The 11462-nt window shown below is 37.2% G+C and overlaps 7 protein-coding genes across 7 annotated transcripts; 3 read left to right on the top strand and 4 right to left on the bottom strand.

Moving 5' to 3' along the window:
* Positions 1-419: 419 nt before the first annotated feature.
* EV154DRAFT_78098 (uncharacterized protein) lies at positions 420-1568 on the bottom strand. Its single transcript, XM_051607770.1, has 2 exons — positions 547-1568; positions 420-483 (listed from the first exon to the last, which is right to left on the bottom strand). The coding sequence occupies exon 1, from the start codon at positions 1475-1477 to the stop codon at positions 731-733; it is 747 nt and encodes a 248-aa protein (XP_051452098.1). The 5' UTR covers positions 1478-1568; the 3' UTR covers positions 420-483; positions 547-730.
* Positions 1569-1660: 92 nt separating this feature from the next.
* On the bottom strand, positions 1661-4467 carry EV154DRAFT_430203 (mediator complex subunit MED14-domain-containing protein; the record flags this gene model as incomplete). Its single annotated transcript, XM_051596522.1, has 10 exons — positions 1661-2247; positions 2312-2443; positions 2507-2681; positions 2780-2974; positions 3023-3453; positions 3522-3659; positions 3730-3859; positions 3924-4094; positions 4216-4300; positions 4394-4467. The coding sequence occupies 10 exons, from the start codon at positions 4465-4467 to the stop codon at positions 1661-1663; spliced, it is 2118 nt and encodes a 705-aa protein (XP_051452097.1).
* Positions 4468-4731: 264 nt separating this feature from the next.
* On the top strand, positions 4732-5785 carry EV154DRAFT_526825 (uncharacterized protein). The gene is made up of 3 exons (XM_051603435.1): positions 4732-4859; positions 4956-5154; positions 5240-5785. Exons 1-3 carry the CDS (start codon positions 4757-4759, stop codon positions 5700-5702), a joined length of 765 nt encoding a protein of 254 aa, XP_051452096.1. The 5' UTR covers positions 4732-4756; the 3' UTR covers positions 5703-5785.
* EV154DRAFT_526820 (Alpha/Beta hydrolase protein) lies at positions 5786-6925 on the top strand. Its single transcript, XM_051603434.1, has 4 exons — positions 5786-6074; positions 6142-6299; positions 6363-6614; positions 6677-6925. The coding sequence occupies exons 1-4, from the start codon at positions 5819-5821 to the stop codon at positions 6860-6862; spliced, it is 852 nt and encodes a 283-aa protein (XP_051452095.1). The 5' UTR covers positions 5786-5818; the 3' UTR covers positions 6863-6925.
* Position 6926: 1 nt separating this feature from the next.
* EV154DRAFT_451864 (uncharacterized protein) lies at positions 6927-7488 on the top strand (the record flags this gene model as incomplete). The annotated part of the gene is made up of 2 exons (XM_051597257.1): positions 6927-7297; positions 7365-7488. Coding segments are annotated over exons 1-2 (306 nt in total), but the record flags the coding sequence as incomplete, so codon positions are not given.
* Positions 7489-7800: 312 nt separating this feature from the next.
* EV154DRAFT_472861 (tyrosyl-DNA phosphodiesterase I) lies at positions 7801-9740 on the bottom strand (the record flags this gene model as incomplete). Its single annotated transcript, XM_051597922.1, has 9 exons — positions 9576-9740; positions 9468-9519; positions 9355-9380; positions 9183-9302; positions 9074-9122; positions 8999-9015; positions 8849-8940; positions 7984-8767; positions 7801-7926 (listed from the first exon to the last, which is right to left on the bottom strand). Exons 1-9 carry the CDS (start codon positions 9594-9596, stop codon positions 7801-7803), a joined length of 1287 nt encoding a protein of 428 aa, XP_051452093.1. The 5' UTR covers positions 9597-9740.
* On the bottom strand, positions 9741-11443 carry EV154DRAFT_526807 (uncharacterized protein). The gene is made up of 6 exons (XM_051603433.1): positions 11354-11443; positions 11236-11273; positions 11054-11155; positions 10941-10979; positions 10814-10880; positions 9741-10752 (listed from the first exon to the last, which is right to left on the bottom strand). Exons 1-6 carry the CDS (start codon positions 11400-11402, stop codon positions 9971-9973), a joined length of 1077 nt encoding a protein of 358 aa, XP_051452092.1. The 5' UTR covers positions 11403-11443; the 3' UTR covers positions 9741-9970.
* Positions 11444-11462: the final 19 nt, after the last annotated feature.

The raw sequence follows: 11462 nt of genomic DNA, 5'->3' as shown, positions 1-11462 counted from the left end.
CTAAAGAAAACGGAAAGAAAAGCACATTTCATAACTTTTTTTTTTATTTTTACACTTAAAAACGCAAAAAAAAAAAAAAAAAAAAAAAATTCAAAAAAAAGAAAAGAAAAGAAAAAAGAAAAAAGAAACGAACTTTACACCATGGTTTGTAATTTTTGCAATACGTGTTGACATAGAGACGCAGAACATAACAAACCATGTTGTAATGAAACAGCACTTGGTTCTTTCTTTACAATATCACTGTTATCAAAGATCCAACTTTCCAAAGTCGACAATAGACTGGCGAATTGTTCAAAGGGTGTGAATTTCAATTGTTGGGCTACCGCGATGGGTTTCATGCTACCCGCTTGCACAGGTGTTGGCACAGTGTAAGGTTGAGGGGATGTAAAAGTATCCTTACGTGTCGAGTAGAATAAATGATGGTATGCTGCGTCCGAAACACAGATGGATTCTCTATCTGTAAATCGTATATCAATTGCATGTCTACATAAAGATGAATGTCAGTTCCCTATTTCCTAAAACACGGGTAAAAAAACAAAACTTTACATGGCAGAAAAGATGATGCGCACTGAATCATAAGCGCGTGGTATAATCGATACTTTGCCAATATCTCCTTCTTGAGCACACTCCACCTCAAGACGTTCAAGACATGCCATCAAGGGTAATGTTTGAAACAAGATCTATATTTATGTGTTTAGTTTACGCATTTTTTAAACATGAAAAATATGTATTATCCTACCTGCACAAAGTAAATCAAGTCTCTCTTTTCGTTCAGCACATCACGCAAAAAGTTTGCAATTCTCCAATGAGGATTTCTCGAATGAAGTGTGGGTAGAGAAGTTAATTTGGCCTTGTTCGACTCATCCGTCACGCCCAACTCGATGGTATACTGTCTCGGTCTTGACTGACCTGGTGCCACCCATTTGATCCGACAAGTAAAATCTTTAGCATACGCAAACGACAATTCCTGCAAATCGGTAGGACTAAATTCCAACTGATCCTTGTATTTTTTAAACCAAACCGAAGAAGCCTGTCGGCTGATATTGACCATCATAAACATCCTTTCCCAATCCATCAAGAAATGATCAATACAACTGTCAATGGTAGGATACGTAAAAGACACCACATCCGTCGCCTTGTCTAACGAAATATGATCCCCAAATTCATTTCCTTGTAAATCGATTTGTTTCCAATTTAACTTGTCTTGCACAACCACATAACATTCGCCTCGTCCACAATCCCACCACCCAGAAGATCGGATCAGCACCTGATGATTCATTTGCGGTAACACCTTTTCGATCCAATCAATGGGTTCCGATGGCTTTTCTCGTTTAGCTCCTCCTTCTTCACTGTAATAATACGTACATGCTCTTAATAGATCCTTTTGGGAAACACACACCACTTCCATCTTGTCCGCAGCAGGATGGTTCATGATTTGTGATTCCATCACGGATAACGTCTCTAATAGAGGTCTCATGTGGTAATTGAGTGTTCCTTTGTATGATTGTAATTGAAGTTCAATCTTTCGATTGGTGATGTATGCTCTGCAAAGTGAATCCAATTTTGCTAAATATCGTAAATCAATGGATAGGCTATGTAGCACAAACAATAGGGGAATTAGTTCAACATAATTGGATTAAATAAAATGAAAATTCACACTTTACTTGTCAATGGAATTTGTAAAAGAGGAGGATGCTCCCTCTAAGATGGTCGACACTCTTCTCTTTTTCATATCAATAGGTTTTGTCTCGACAACAGTGAGCTCATCTGCCATCTCCTCAAACTGTCTTTTGGTTGAAACTCTTCCTTCATCTGAGATTTCATGCGAAGGTTTTCCAATAAACTGGTCTCTCCATAACTGCCCACAATCGAGATAGGTTAAATCCACAATTTCTTGAAAGATGCCATTCTGGTCAAACTTTTGATTGATACAACAAAGCCAAGATTTAAACTCGTTCTTGACGGTGGCGATCACGAAATACCAATCTTCAAACTGTGAGAATTGAAAGAAGACACAGTGTGAAGGGTACTTTTGTGTGGGTTTGTCTTTGGGAATGATGTCTCCAAACAATCGTGTTAGATCCTCCTGTCGTAAATTCATGTGCGATGGATGGTAAGGTTGCAGGTTTAATTGTTTGGCAAGTGATATCACTTCACGCACAACAACTTCAGATCGAAGCCATAATAAGTGGTGTGCAATATTGGCTGGGTCATTGTTTAATCGATCTTCCAATCCTCTTAATTTGACTACCGTAGTATTCTTGATTAATACATATATATCAATCTTCCTATTTATCTCTTTGTTCCTTACCATCTCCTTCACTGCATCCATCACTGGCTTCAAATACCTTTACTTTACCAGTACGTGTATCTGTTTCAATGCTGACGAATCGTTGATGTCTATAACGCACGACAAGTGTTGGCGGTGTTTGTATGAGAGAATCTGGGTGATGGTAAATATTAGTCCCCTTTCATTCGCACACACACACGCTTTCTCTATCCTTACCATGTAATGTCGCCTGAGAGCCGTCTTTTCCATCGTCGTCTGCCAAATGCAATCCATTTTCTTCCAGAAAATCCTTTTGTGATACCAATGCTTCTTTAAATTTTTCAATGATACACGCCCCGTGATAATTCGTGACATGTAAAACAAGTTGTTCCGCATTTAAATCCGAAGGATCCTATTTTTTTTTTTTTTTTTTTTTTTTGTTTATACATAACGGTTAAAAAAACAACGACGGATTCCCCAACTCACATACATATATAACAAAAAACTTACCAAGAGTTTGGTATCAGAATGGAGATCTTCACATTCATCCCAAAGCACCTCCAACGAATTTTTAGGGTATTTCAATGAAGAAAGTACTTTTGGTTTTTCGGAAGCGGTCAAGTTGGAAAGTGCAACGGAAGCACCAATACCTGCCTTTTGTGTCAACCCTTTCAATTCATCGCGTACAGTGATGGACATATTATTCTTGGACAATTGCTTTTCATGTTCATTACTGACGGAGATCTCAAGTACCGTACTTTTATGTGCTTCGGATTTCGATTGAGGTCGTGCCCAATGGGACGCGGCAGAACCGCCTCGCCAATAGGTCAAGGTCAGTTTGGTACGGTCTGGGTTCATCTGGACTTTGAGTTGGTTCATCCAACGTGTCTTGACTAACATGGCAGATTGGATAAATAAAATCTCGAGTTGCATGTTGAGACAACACAAGTGTAAGAAATCGTAGAGATTCACAAGTGGGAAAAACAAGGGCTTTTTCTCACTTTCGTTGGTTGTAGTGGCGGTCACAGCGGTAGTCGTGGAGGTAGTCGTGGTCGTGGTGGTAGCAGCAGCAGCAGCAGCGGCGGCGGCAGCGGCAGGAGATGGTGGTGGTGGCACAAGTTGTTTTTGTGCATTGACACGTAAATGTTGTTTTTGCATATCCGTCATTGTTATATCCACATCCTCTGTGATTGATTAAATTAAAAAAATAAGTAAACAATAAACCATTGATAGATGGACGTCTTTGATTTACCAGCAGCTCCTCCAGCAGACGTAGCTTGTACAAACATATCGAGAGAAACAATCCACCATCGTCTATCATTACTATGACCCATTAAAGTCAAGGCTACTTCAAATTCGTTTTCAATTGTAAAGTAAATTCGACCGTTTTCTAAATATACAAGTGATAAATGTCTAGTTTTCTCTCTCTCTCTCTCTCTCTCATCCGGATATAATGTTACCAATTCTATATTTTTGCATAGGTGAGGGTAATACTTCTGTGGTGATCATACGCATTCGAATGACATCGTTCATATTTTGAAAGGTCTCTAAAACTTCTGCGTCGGTCAATGGTGTAGGTGTGAGCATGTCCTGGGTGGAAGGAATGGAAAAGAGTATTTTAGACGACAGATAAAATGGACATTTCTTTTCTTACCTTTATTTTGGTAGGCATTTGCTGATATGTGCCTGTGGTCAATACGTCTACAGCTGTCGGTATATCAAAGTTTCGTAATCTAGCTGCCGGCAGCCCTGACTGTATTTTATGAAGGTAATCCACGGTATCTTGGAAAATCTTGTTTTGGTTAGCTAAATAAGCCATGATATTCTATTCATCAAAAAAAAAAAAAAAAAAATTATTAGTCTATTTAGAACAGCAAAAACATCAATTCTCCACACACCTGACACATTTGAATATCTTTTGCACTTTCAGCCCACTTGACAAGCACGAGTAATTTCAAATACTGTTTCCTCATAAATGTCGTGTAAGTCAATATCTGACGTTTCTTTTCCACATCAGACATGGAAGGTAACCTATTTAGAAAGAAAGAAGAGATGAATCCATGATTGAACAGAAGGAAAAAAAAAAAATTGAAAAAAAATAATAACAATGAAGCGGGCCCTTACGTATCGACCAAGGTCATTAAATCGGCATGTGATTTATGAACAAGCTTTCCAATCAATGCTCGAAGTGGCACCATGCATGCCATTTCCACTGGTAAAACAACTTTTTCCTCTTCTTCCTTCATGTGTTTTCCATTCAGGACTTTGGTTTCATCGCTTGATATCATTGGTTGCATCACTTCTTTCACGCGTAGAGAAAAAAACAGAAAAAAAAAAGAAAAAGCACGCAGACAATCAAAAAAAAAAAAAAACCTTTTTTTTATTCGATTCAATGACGTCACGTTTTTTATTATTATATATATTTTAATTGTCATTGATGCAACTTTTTTGTCCTTCTTTTTATTTTCTTTTACTTTTCATTTCCAAATGTTTATACAGAGAAAGTATCTTTTACTCGGTATAGTGGCATTGACTGTAGGTGCGTACCTACTTACCCTCTTTGGCCACTACAAGTCAGATATTATCGGAGGTATAAAAAAAACAAAATTGCATATAGGGAGAGAGTGATTTTTCTTATAATCGATGAAAAAAAAAAGAAGGGCCTCATAATATATAAAATATAAAGCCATTCAGGATGTCGCTATTCATATGAGAAAGCAAAAGTATAGTCCTGTATTGATGGCTACACTGGTCACTGTAACAGGTATACCACCCATCTTAGGCTTCACATTTGCTGTCACCATGACAGGATTCATCTATGGATTTCCCTATGGTTGTCTTCCTGCCACATTGGGTGCCTTTCTAAGTGCCATTCTCACTTGCGGGTAAAAAAAAAATTATTGACAATCGCACTAAAAAAAAGCACCTGATGGATGATGATTAACAACATTTTTTTTTTCCCATAAAAAGATTAATTAGGAAACTCGATTGTGCCCGATGGATAAAGTTGTCAGAGAAACGACAAGATATGTATCAAGCTATGCAAGATGCGATTACGCAGGGCGGATTCAAAATGATTTTACTTATTCGCATCTGTCCGTTACCATGGCAACTGACCAACTTAATTCTATCTCTGGTCCCCACCGTAACATGGAGAAGTTATGTCATTTCGGCATTCATTGCATGTTTTAAATTTAATTTGGATATTTGGGTAGGCTCCCAATTGGCTAATTTATCAGATCCCGATTTACCTCCCGAGACACATCGAGTTACTCTCATGTATATGTCCTTTGGTGTTGTGGTCTTGATTTTGTCGGGCGTGTGGATATACAAATTGACCATGCTCAAGATAAAAGAACAGCAAGAGAAATTAAGGGCTTCACAAGAAGAATGTCAAAGTTTGCTCGTGAATACACTTCCATCTAAAAACTAGATAGCGCGTTCCGTGACCTTTTTTTTTTTTTGCTGTATTTTTTACAAACATATAAAAATTACCCACCGGATCTATATACTTTTTGTTTATTGTTTTATTATCTACATAAAAAAAAAATGCTTATTACGCAAGTGTCAAAAAACAAGTGCTTTGGTGGTCATGTTGTGAAATATGAACACCATTCAGAAGAACTTGGCTGTGACATGAAGTTCAATGTGTTCTTACCCAAAGAATCCACCACACAAAAAGTGCCCGCCATCTTCTTCTTGTCAGGTTTGACATGTACCGAAGACAACTTTATCCAAAAGAGTGGCGCTATGGCTGAAGCCTCCAAGCATGGTATTGCACTCATTGCTCCCGATACCTCTCCACGTAAGCTCCCTCTCTCTACTTATATATATATATATTATGTATACTTATTCTCATACAATGTGTGTAGGTGGTGTCAGTATTGAAGGCGATAGTGACTCTTGGGATTTCGGTACGGGTGCAGGTTTCTATGTAGATGCTACAGAAGAAAAATGGGCCAAACATTATCGCATGTATTCTTATATTGTCAAGGAGTTACATGCTCTTGTAATGCAACAATTGCCCATTGTACGTATATGCATATAGAATGGATATGTACAATTTTTTTTTTCCTAAAAACGTAAAATGTAGGATGAAGAACGTGTTTCAGTGATGGGACATTCGATGGGAGGTCATGGTGCTTTGACGATTTATATCAAGAATCCTTCTCAATTCAAAACAGCCTCTGCTTTCTCGCCTATTGCAAATCCCAGCAACTGTCCTTGGGGTCAAAAGGCTCTTTCGAATTACTTGGGATCTGACAAAGAGACATGGAAGGCTTACGATACAGTAGAATTGTTGAAGTCTCACTTGAACCAAAAGTTAGACATTCTTGTAGACGTTGTAAGTTTTGGGAAACGAATGCTGAAAGAAGATGATTTAATTTTATGTCTATTGTTATGTAGGGAACCGCTGATAATTTCTTGGCCAAGGAATTACTGATCGATCAATTAGAAGAGACAGTTAAGCAGTTGGGTCGCGAGACTGAATTCACGATTCGTCGTCAAGAAGGTTATGATCACAGCTACTTTTTTATTTCTACTTTTATTGCCGATCATATCCAACATCATGCAAACCTCTTGAAAAAATAAAAATCGTTTCTGTGAATGTTTGTAATTCGCCAGAATGTTTACACGCATAACCCACCCTTGGTGTATGGCGATGTTTGCACTGCTATAGAAAAAAAAAACTCTGTATGCATTGTATATTCATTGAATTTGCTTTTCCCTAGAAACTATGGGGAAAAAAAATATGAATGTCAGGAAGGGACTGTCTAATACGCCTTTGAAAACGATCCCGATATTATTTTATTTTTTCTTCCATATAATTTTTTTTTAAAAAAAGATGTCTGAGCAAGCAAAGATCAACACTGATGAAAACGAAAAGATAAAGACCCAAATTGATGCATCCATTGGCATTGCACGATCCTTGATTCATTCTTGGCTTCCTGCTGCCAAACCTGGAGAAGAATCAGACGATGAACAGGATTCGACATTGTTGAAATATTCCACAGGCAGACCTGACAGGTAAAAAGAAAAAGAAAAATTGCAAACACATATATATGACTCTTTATCTAAAGTGATGAAAGAATAGACTAGGTCTTGGTGCTAAATTTTTGTCACATAATGAAGCCATGCGACACACCTCACAAAACGGTATGGCTTCGAAAGAAGCTTTACAACTCAAGAACAAAATTTTGAATGGAAACAGACGAGCTGTCAGTGGTCATGAACTTGTTAATACACCCATCGGTAAACGATTTCGTCCTCAAGATGTCGACGAAAGTGAATCGGACAATGAGGAAGAGTCACGGTCAACTACAGTTGGCACCACCAAACAGAATAAAAAGAAACACAACAATAAAAAGACAAAAACAGCATCAACAACCGCAGCCGCAGCAACAGTGGTACCAACACCGCCACCACAGGCTGCTAATAAAAAGAAGATTGGAAATCAAGGTGATTTCTTGTCCATGTATTTATCAGAACGTGCCGGTAAAAAGAAGAATAAGAAATAAAAGCGTTTATTTTTATGACGGTAATCGAGTAAAACATGACATTGGTCTGGGATGAGGTACGAGTGGAAGATCATAAGGAAGACGAACTTCAATTATATTATCATTGTTGTGTACATGTTGTTTCATCTTTTTAGCAGGCTTCAATACCACCTCGTTTTTCTAAATACACACCATGATTTTTTTAGTCTTCCATACAAAAAAAAAAAAACAATCTTTTTTTTTTACCCATAGACTCGGACAGAACAAGACGCCCAATTCAAAGCTCTTGACGTAAATCTGTGTCTTGTTCTTTTGATACTCACCCCACGCTGCTCGACTTAGATTCGCCGATGTCAATAGATGCCACGCAATCACTGTTGTACCATCCGTACCTCTCTCAATGCGAGTATACGTTTTGATATGCGGCATCAATCGCTGTCTTCCCGCATCGTTACTCTGCCAATCACACAAGTACTTGTCAAACCACACATGGTTCTTTTCATAGCTCCCTCTTTCAAACCTTAGGAAATCACCACTTCTCTCTCTTCCCGTAAAACTTTTGCTAGCCGTGTCCATTGTAGGATACACTACCTTGATTGTAGGTGCTACACCCGTATTGGTCTTTGTTTGCGACATACTCTCACATAGCTCGAGAAACCATTTCTGAGGCGAAGAAGCGAGACTGGAGCATTGCAAGATAAGTTCCGAATGAAAGGATGAGGAAGGTACATGCTGTCGAAGGACAGTGGCTAAACGTTCAATACCCCAATCACGGAACACGGAGGCGGATTGACGGTGGTATCCAGGCACGGATCCAATTAGGATGCCTTTGCATGAGGAAAAGTCATATTTGCGTAACTTGGCAATGGCTTCATAAACGGAACGAAGCTTATATGCACGCAGATATTTTATCAGGTCTTGCTCAAAGGGTGATTCATTGGTGGTGGCGGTGGGTTTTAACGGACATCGTGGGGTTCTGTAAACACCTTGTGTCATGTCTCTACATGAGATTGATCAAAAAATGTTTTTTTTTATTAGCATGTGTGTGTTCGAGTATATGGAGGTAGTTTTAGATATGTACTCCCAATCCTGTTCAATCATGTTTGCCGTCATAATAACCAATTGAACTGATTTGATACCTGTAATTTTTTCACAAAAGAATAAGAGCATGGCCTATGATAACCACATGAGATTATTATTTCTTCTTATGGATGTGTGATACAGTTATTACTTTGGTATGATGTACACCTATTATACATCATGTTTCAATAAGAAGTTATCTCACTGCAGTATAAATTTTCCCTACCGTATCTATCTGGTATCTCTGGTGTATACAACTGAACATTAGAATAGACCTGTTAAAAAGGAAGGGTGAATCATTGAAATTTCCTTAAAAGAAGGTCAACAAAGTTTACATTCAAATTGTTTTTTTGCCCGTGAACGATGGTGACAGGTATGGATGGATCATACATGTTGGATAATAAATAGCCTACATCTACCAAAAAGTTGAATTGAACCATCGATTCTAAATCATGCTGTAATACAGATTAATTAAGGGGGAGTACAAATAAAAGTATTTTAACTTGCATGATTAATCAAGTCTTTCAACGAAACTGAACAAATGAGAAAAAAAAAGATTTAATGCAAGACAAAATAACCGGAGTTTTTTTTTTTTTTTTTTAAATCAGATATACTAATACCACATCCAATATTATCTTCTTTTGAAAGGTGAGGTGAGTTTGTCAAGAAGGTCTTCATGAAAAGCTTATTAGTAGAGAAATTTTTCAAGAAATTACGTTCAACTTTACATTAGTTGTCAATGGCTCCATTAGTTTAGAAAATGAAAGAAAAAAAGGTTTAATGCAGGAAATTGAAGTAATTAACCTCGTGTTTAGGTTCAAAGGCCGATGTTTGAAGAACCTTTTTTTTTTTCTTAATGTAGTAGTTAAGATACAACTGTCGAACACTTACAGAATTTTATCCAGCACTCATTGCATGATGATTGCTTGGATAAAAAAACCTTTGTTTGGTCAAATCATTTCTTCAAATTCAATCTTTTTATTGTGTTAAAGGAAACCTGCTCCAAGTTTTTACCCTATGATTTTTCTTTGTAAACACACGGGGGAAAAAAAAAGTATATTATAAATATGAAAAAAAGAGAGTATATATGGGTAGATATGATTGCAAAAAAAAAAATTAAAAATTAATCTGTAGAAAGTTTCAAACGATCATGAATTCGTTGCAAGAAAAGATCATCTTTTGGAACTTCCGGTAATCTTTTACAATGCTTCATTTTCATTTTTCTGAATTTTACTACAGGATGAGTGGTATAAGGATGACTTGTAAAATTGGTGGCACTCTTGTTTATACTTGCCATATTCTCTTTCTTATTCTTTTTATCCTTCTTCTTTTTTTTATCTTCTGTAGATTTTTCACTGGCAGCAATACCGATGGCTGTTTCGTTTGCAAAAGTAACACTCTTTCGACGAGAAGGCGACATTAATTCATAATCTTCTTCACTACTACTATTGCTCGATGATGAAGAGTTTAAGGCTGCAGTTGTATTGATGGTGGGCAAAGCAGGCGTGACCTCGATATTTCCGTTACGTATCGTATTCTGCATCGTGATTCGATCTTGACTCATCATGGATTCATTACTCAGGGCTGGACTCGTATCAATCTGAGGTCGATGAAGAACAGTTGGTACAACAGGTGTTCCCAGTGGTGAAGGGCTTTTGAATCCCTTGTCCTTCTTCTTGTCCTTCTTTTTGTCCTTCTTCTTGCTCTCATCTTCCTTCTTTTTCTTATCATCGTCCTTCTTTTTCTTGTCATCCTCCTTCTTGTCCTTTTTCTTTTCATCCTCCTTCTTCTTCTTGCCTTCATCCTCTTTCTTATCCTTTTTCTTTTCCTTTTTGTCCTTCTTTTTCTCGCCTTCTTCGGTACTGCTGCTACCACTGCTGCTGTTACTGGCTACAGGTTTGGGTGCTTTTTTATATAAAAAAAAGTATCAATAGATCATTCTAAAATGGGATGTTTCTATTATTACCTGTGTTCCACTCGGGATCAATAGCACCACGCAAAAGATCTTTGACGAGCGGAAGTAATTCGATTTGCTAAATATAAATAATAAATATAAAATGGGATGACAAAATTTATATTTATAGAAAACTTACAGCCCAACTTTCTCTTGATAAAGCTCTCAAGTCTTGCACCTAATTATAAAAATTAAAAAAAAAGGGTGTTTAAAAGAAAGTCACTTTGCTTTAAAAGGTAAAGGGTATTTTACATGAACGATACGGTTTCTTTCAAGAATCTCGCAATCACTGTCGATAGCTTCTGGTGTCCATTTTCTTTCGGCTGCGATGCGTTCTAAAACGTACTTGACAGGCTGGTAATGAAAAAGAGGGAGTGGATGTATAAATTAATTTACATGAACGAATTAAAAAAGAATTAAGTAAAATCATTTACGGTGGTATCAGCTATAAATCCAAGGTCCATTGCATAACCTATTTTATTTTTTTCGTATAAATACCGAGGCAAATTTCCTGGTTTTTTTTTTTTTTTTTTTTTTTTTTTGTGGTTTTACCAGAACCCAGTGGATGTTCACGCATATAAAAACTGTCTCGATTATCCATTTATAAAATGAGAGGGGGGGAAAGAAATTAAATAAATATAAAAAAAAAAAAGAAAAAAGA

Source organism: Mucor mucedo, assembly GCF_025094135.1.
Source record: "Mucor mucedo strain NRRL 3635 chromosome Unknown EV154scaffold_158, whole genome shotgun sequence".
NCBI classification, from domain to species: Eukaryota; Fungi; Mucoromycota; class Mucoromycetes; order Mucorales; family Mucoraceae; genus Mucor; species Mucor mucedo.
The sequence above is the reverse complement of the archived record's forward strand: the minus strand, read 5'-3'. Positions and strand labels throughout refer to the sequence as shown.

Bases quoted from the DNA above. Each gene is read 5' to 3' on its own strand.
- EV154DRAFT_78098 (XM_051607770.1), bottom strand. From the start codon at position 1,477: ATGAGACCTCTATTAGAGACGTTATCCGTGATGGAATCACAAATCATG.
- EV154DRAFT_526825 (XM_051603435.1), top strand. From the start codon at position 4,757: ATGTTTATACAGAGAAAGTATCTTTTACTCGGTATAGTGGCATTGACT. The intron at 4,860-4,955 runs GTATAAAAAAAA...TAAAATATAAAG, and splicing joins CAAGTCAGATATTATCGGAG to CCATTCAGGATGTCGCTATT. The intron at 5,155-5,239 runs GTAAAAAAAAAA...TCCCATAAAAAG, and splicing joins AGTGCCATTCTCACTTGCGG to ATTAATTAGGAAACTCGATT.
- EV154DRAFT_526820 (XM_051603434.1), top strand. From the start codon at position 5,819: ATGCTTATTACGCAAGTGTCAAAAAACAAGTGCTTTGGTGGTCATGTT. The intron at 6,075-6,141 runs GTAAGCTCCCTC...CAATGTGTGTAG, and splicing joins TGCTCCCGATACCTCTCCAC to GTGGTGTCAGTATTGAAGGC. The intron at 6,615-6,676 runs GTAAGTTTTGGG...ATTGTTATGTAG, and splicing joins TAGACATTCTTGTAGACGTT to GGAACCGCTGATAATTTCTT.
- EV154DRAFT_526807 (XM_051603433.1), bottom strand. From the start codon at position 11,402: ATGGATAATCGAGACAGTTTTTATATGCGTGAACATCCACTGGGTTCT. The intron at 11,156-11,235 runs GTAAATGATTTT...TTTCATTACCAG, and splicing joins GATTTATAGCTGATACCACC to CCTGTCAAGTACGTTTTAGA. The intron at 10,980-11,053 runs GTAAAATACCCT...TTTTATAATTAG, and splicing joins AAAGAAACCGTATCGTTCAT to GTGCAAGACTTGAGAGCTTT.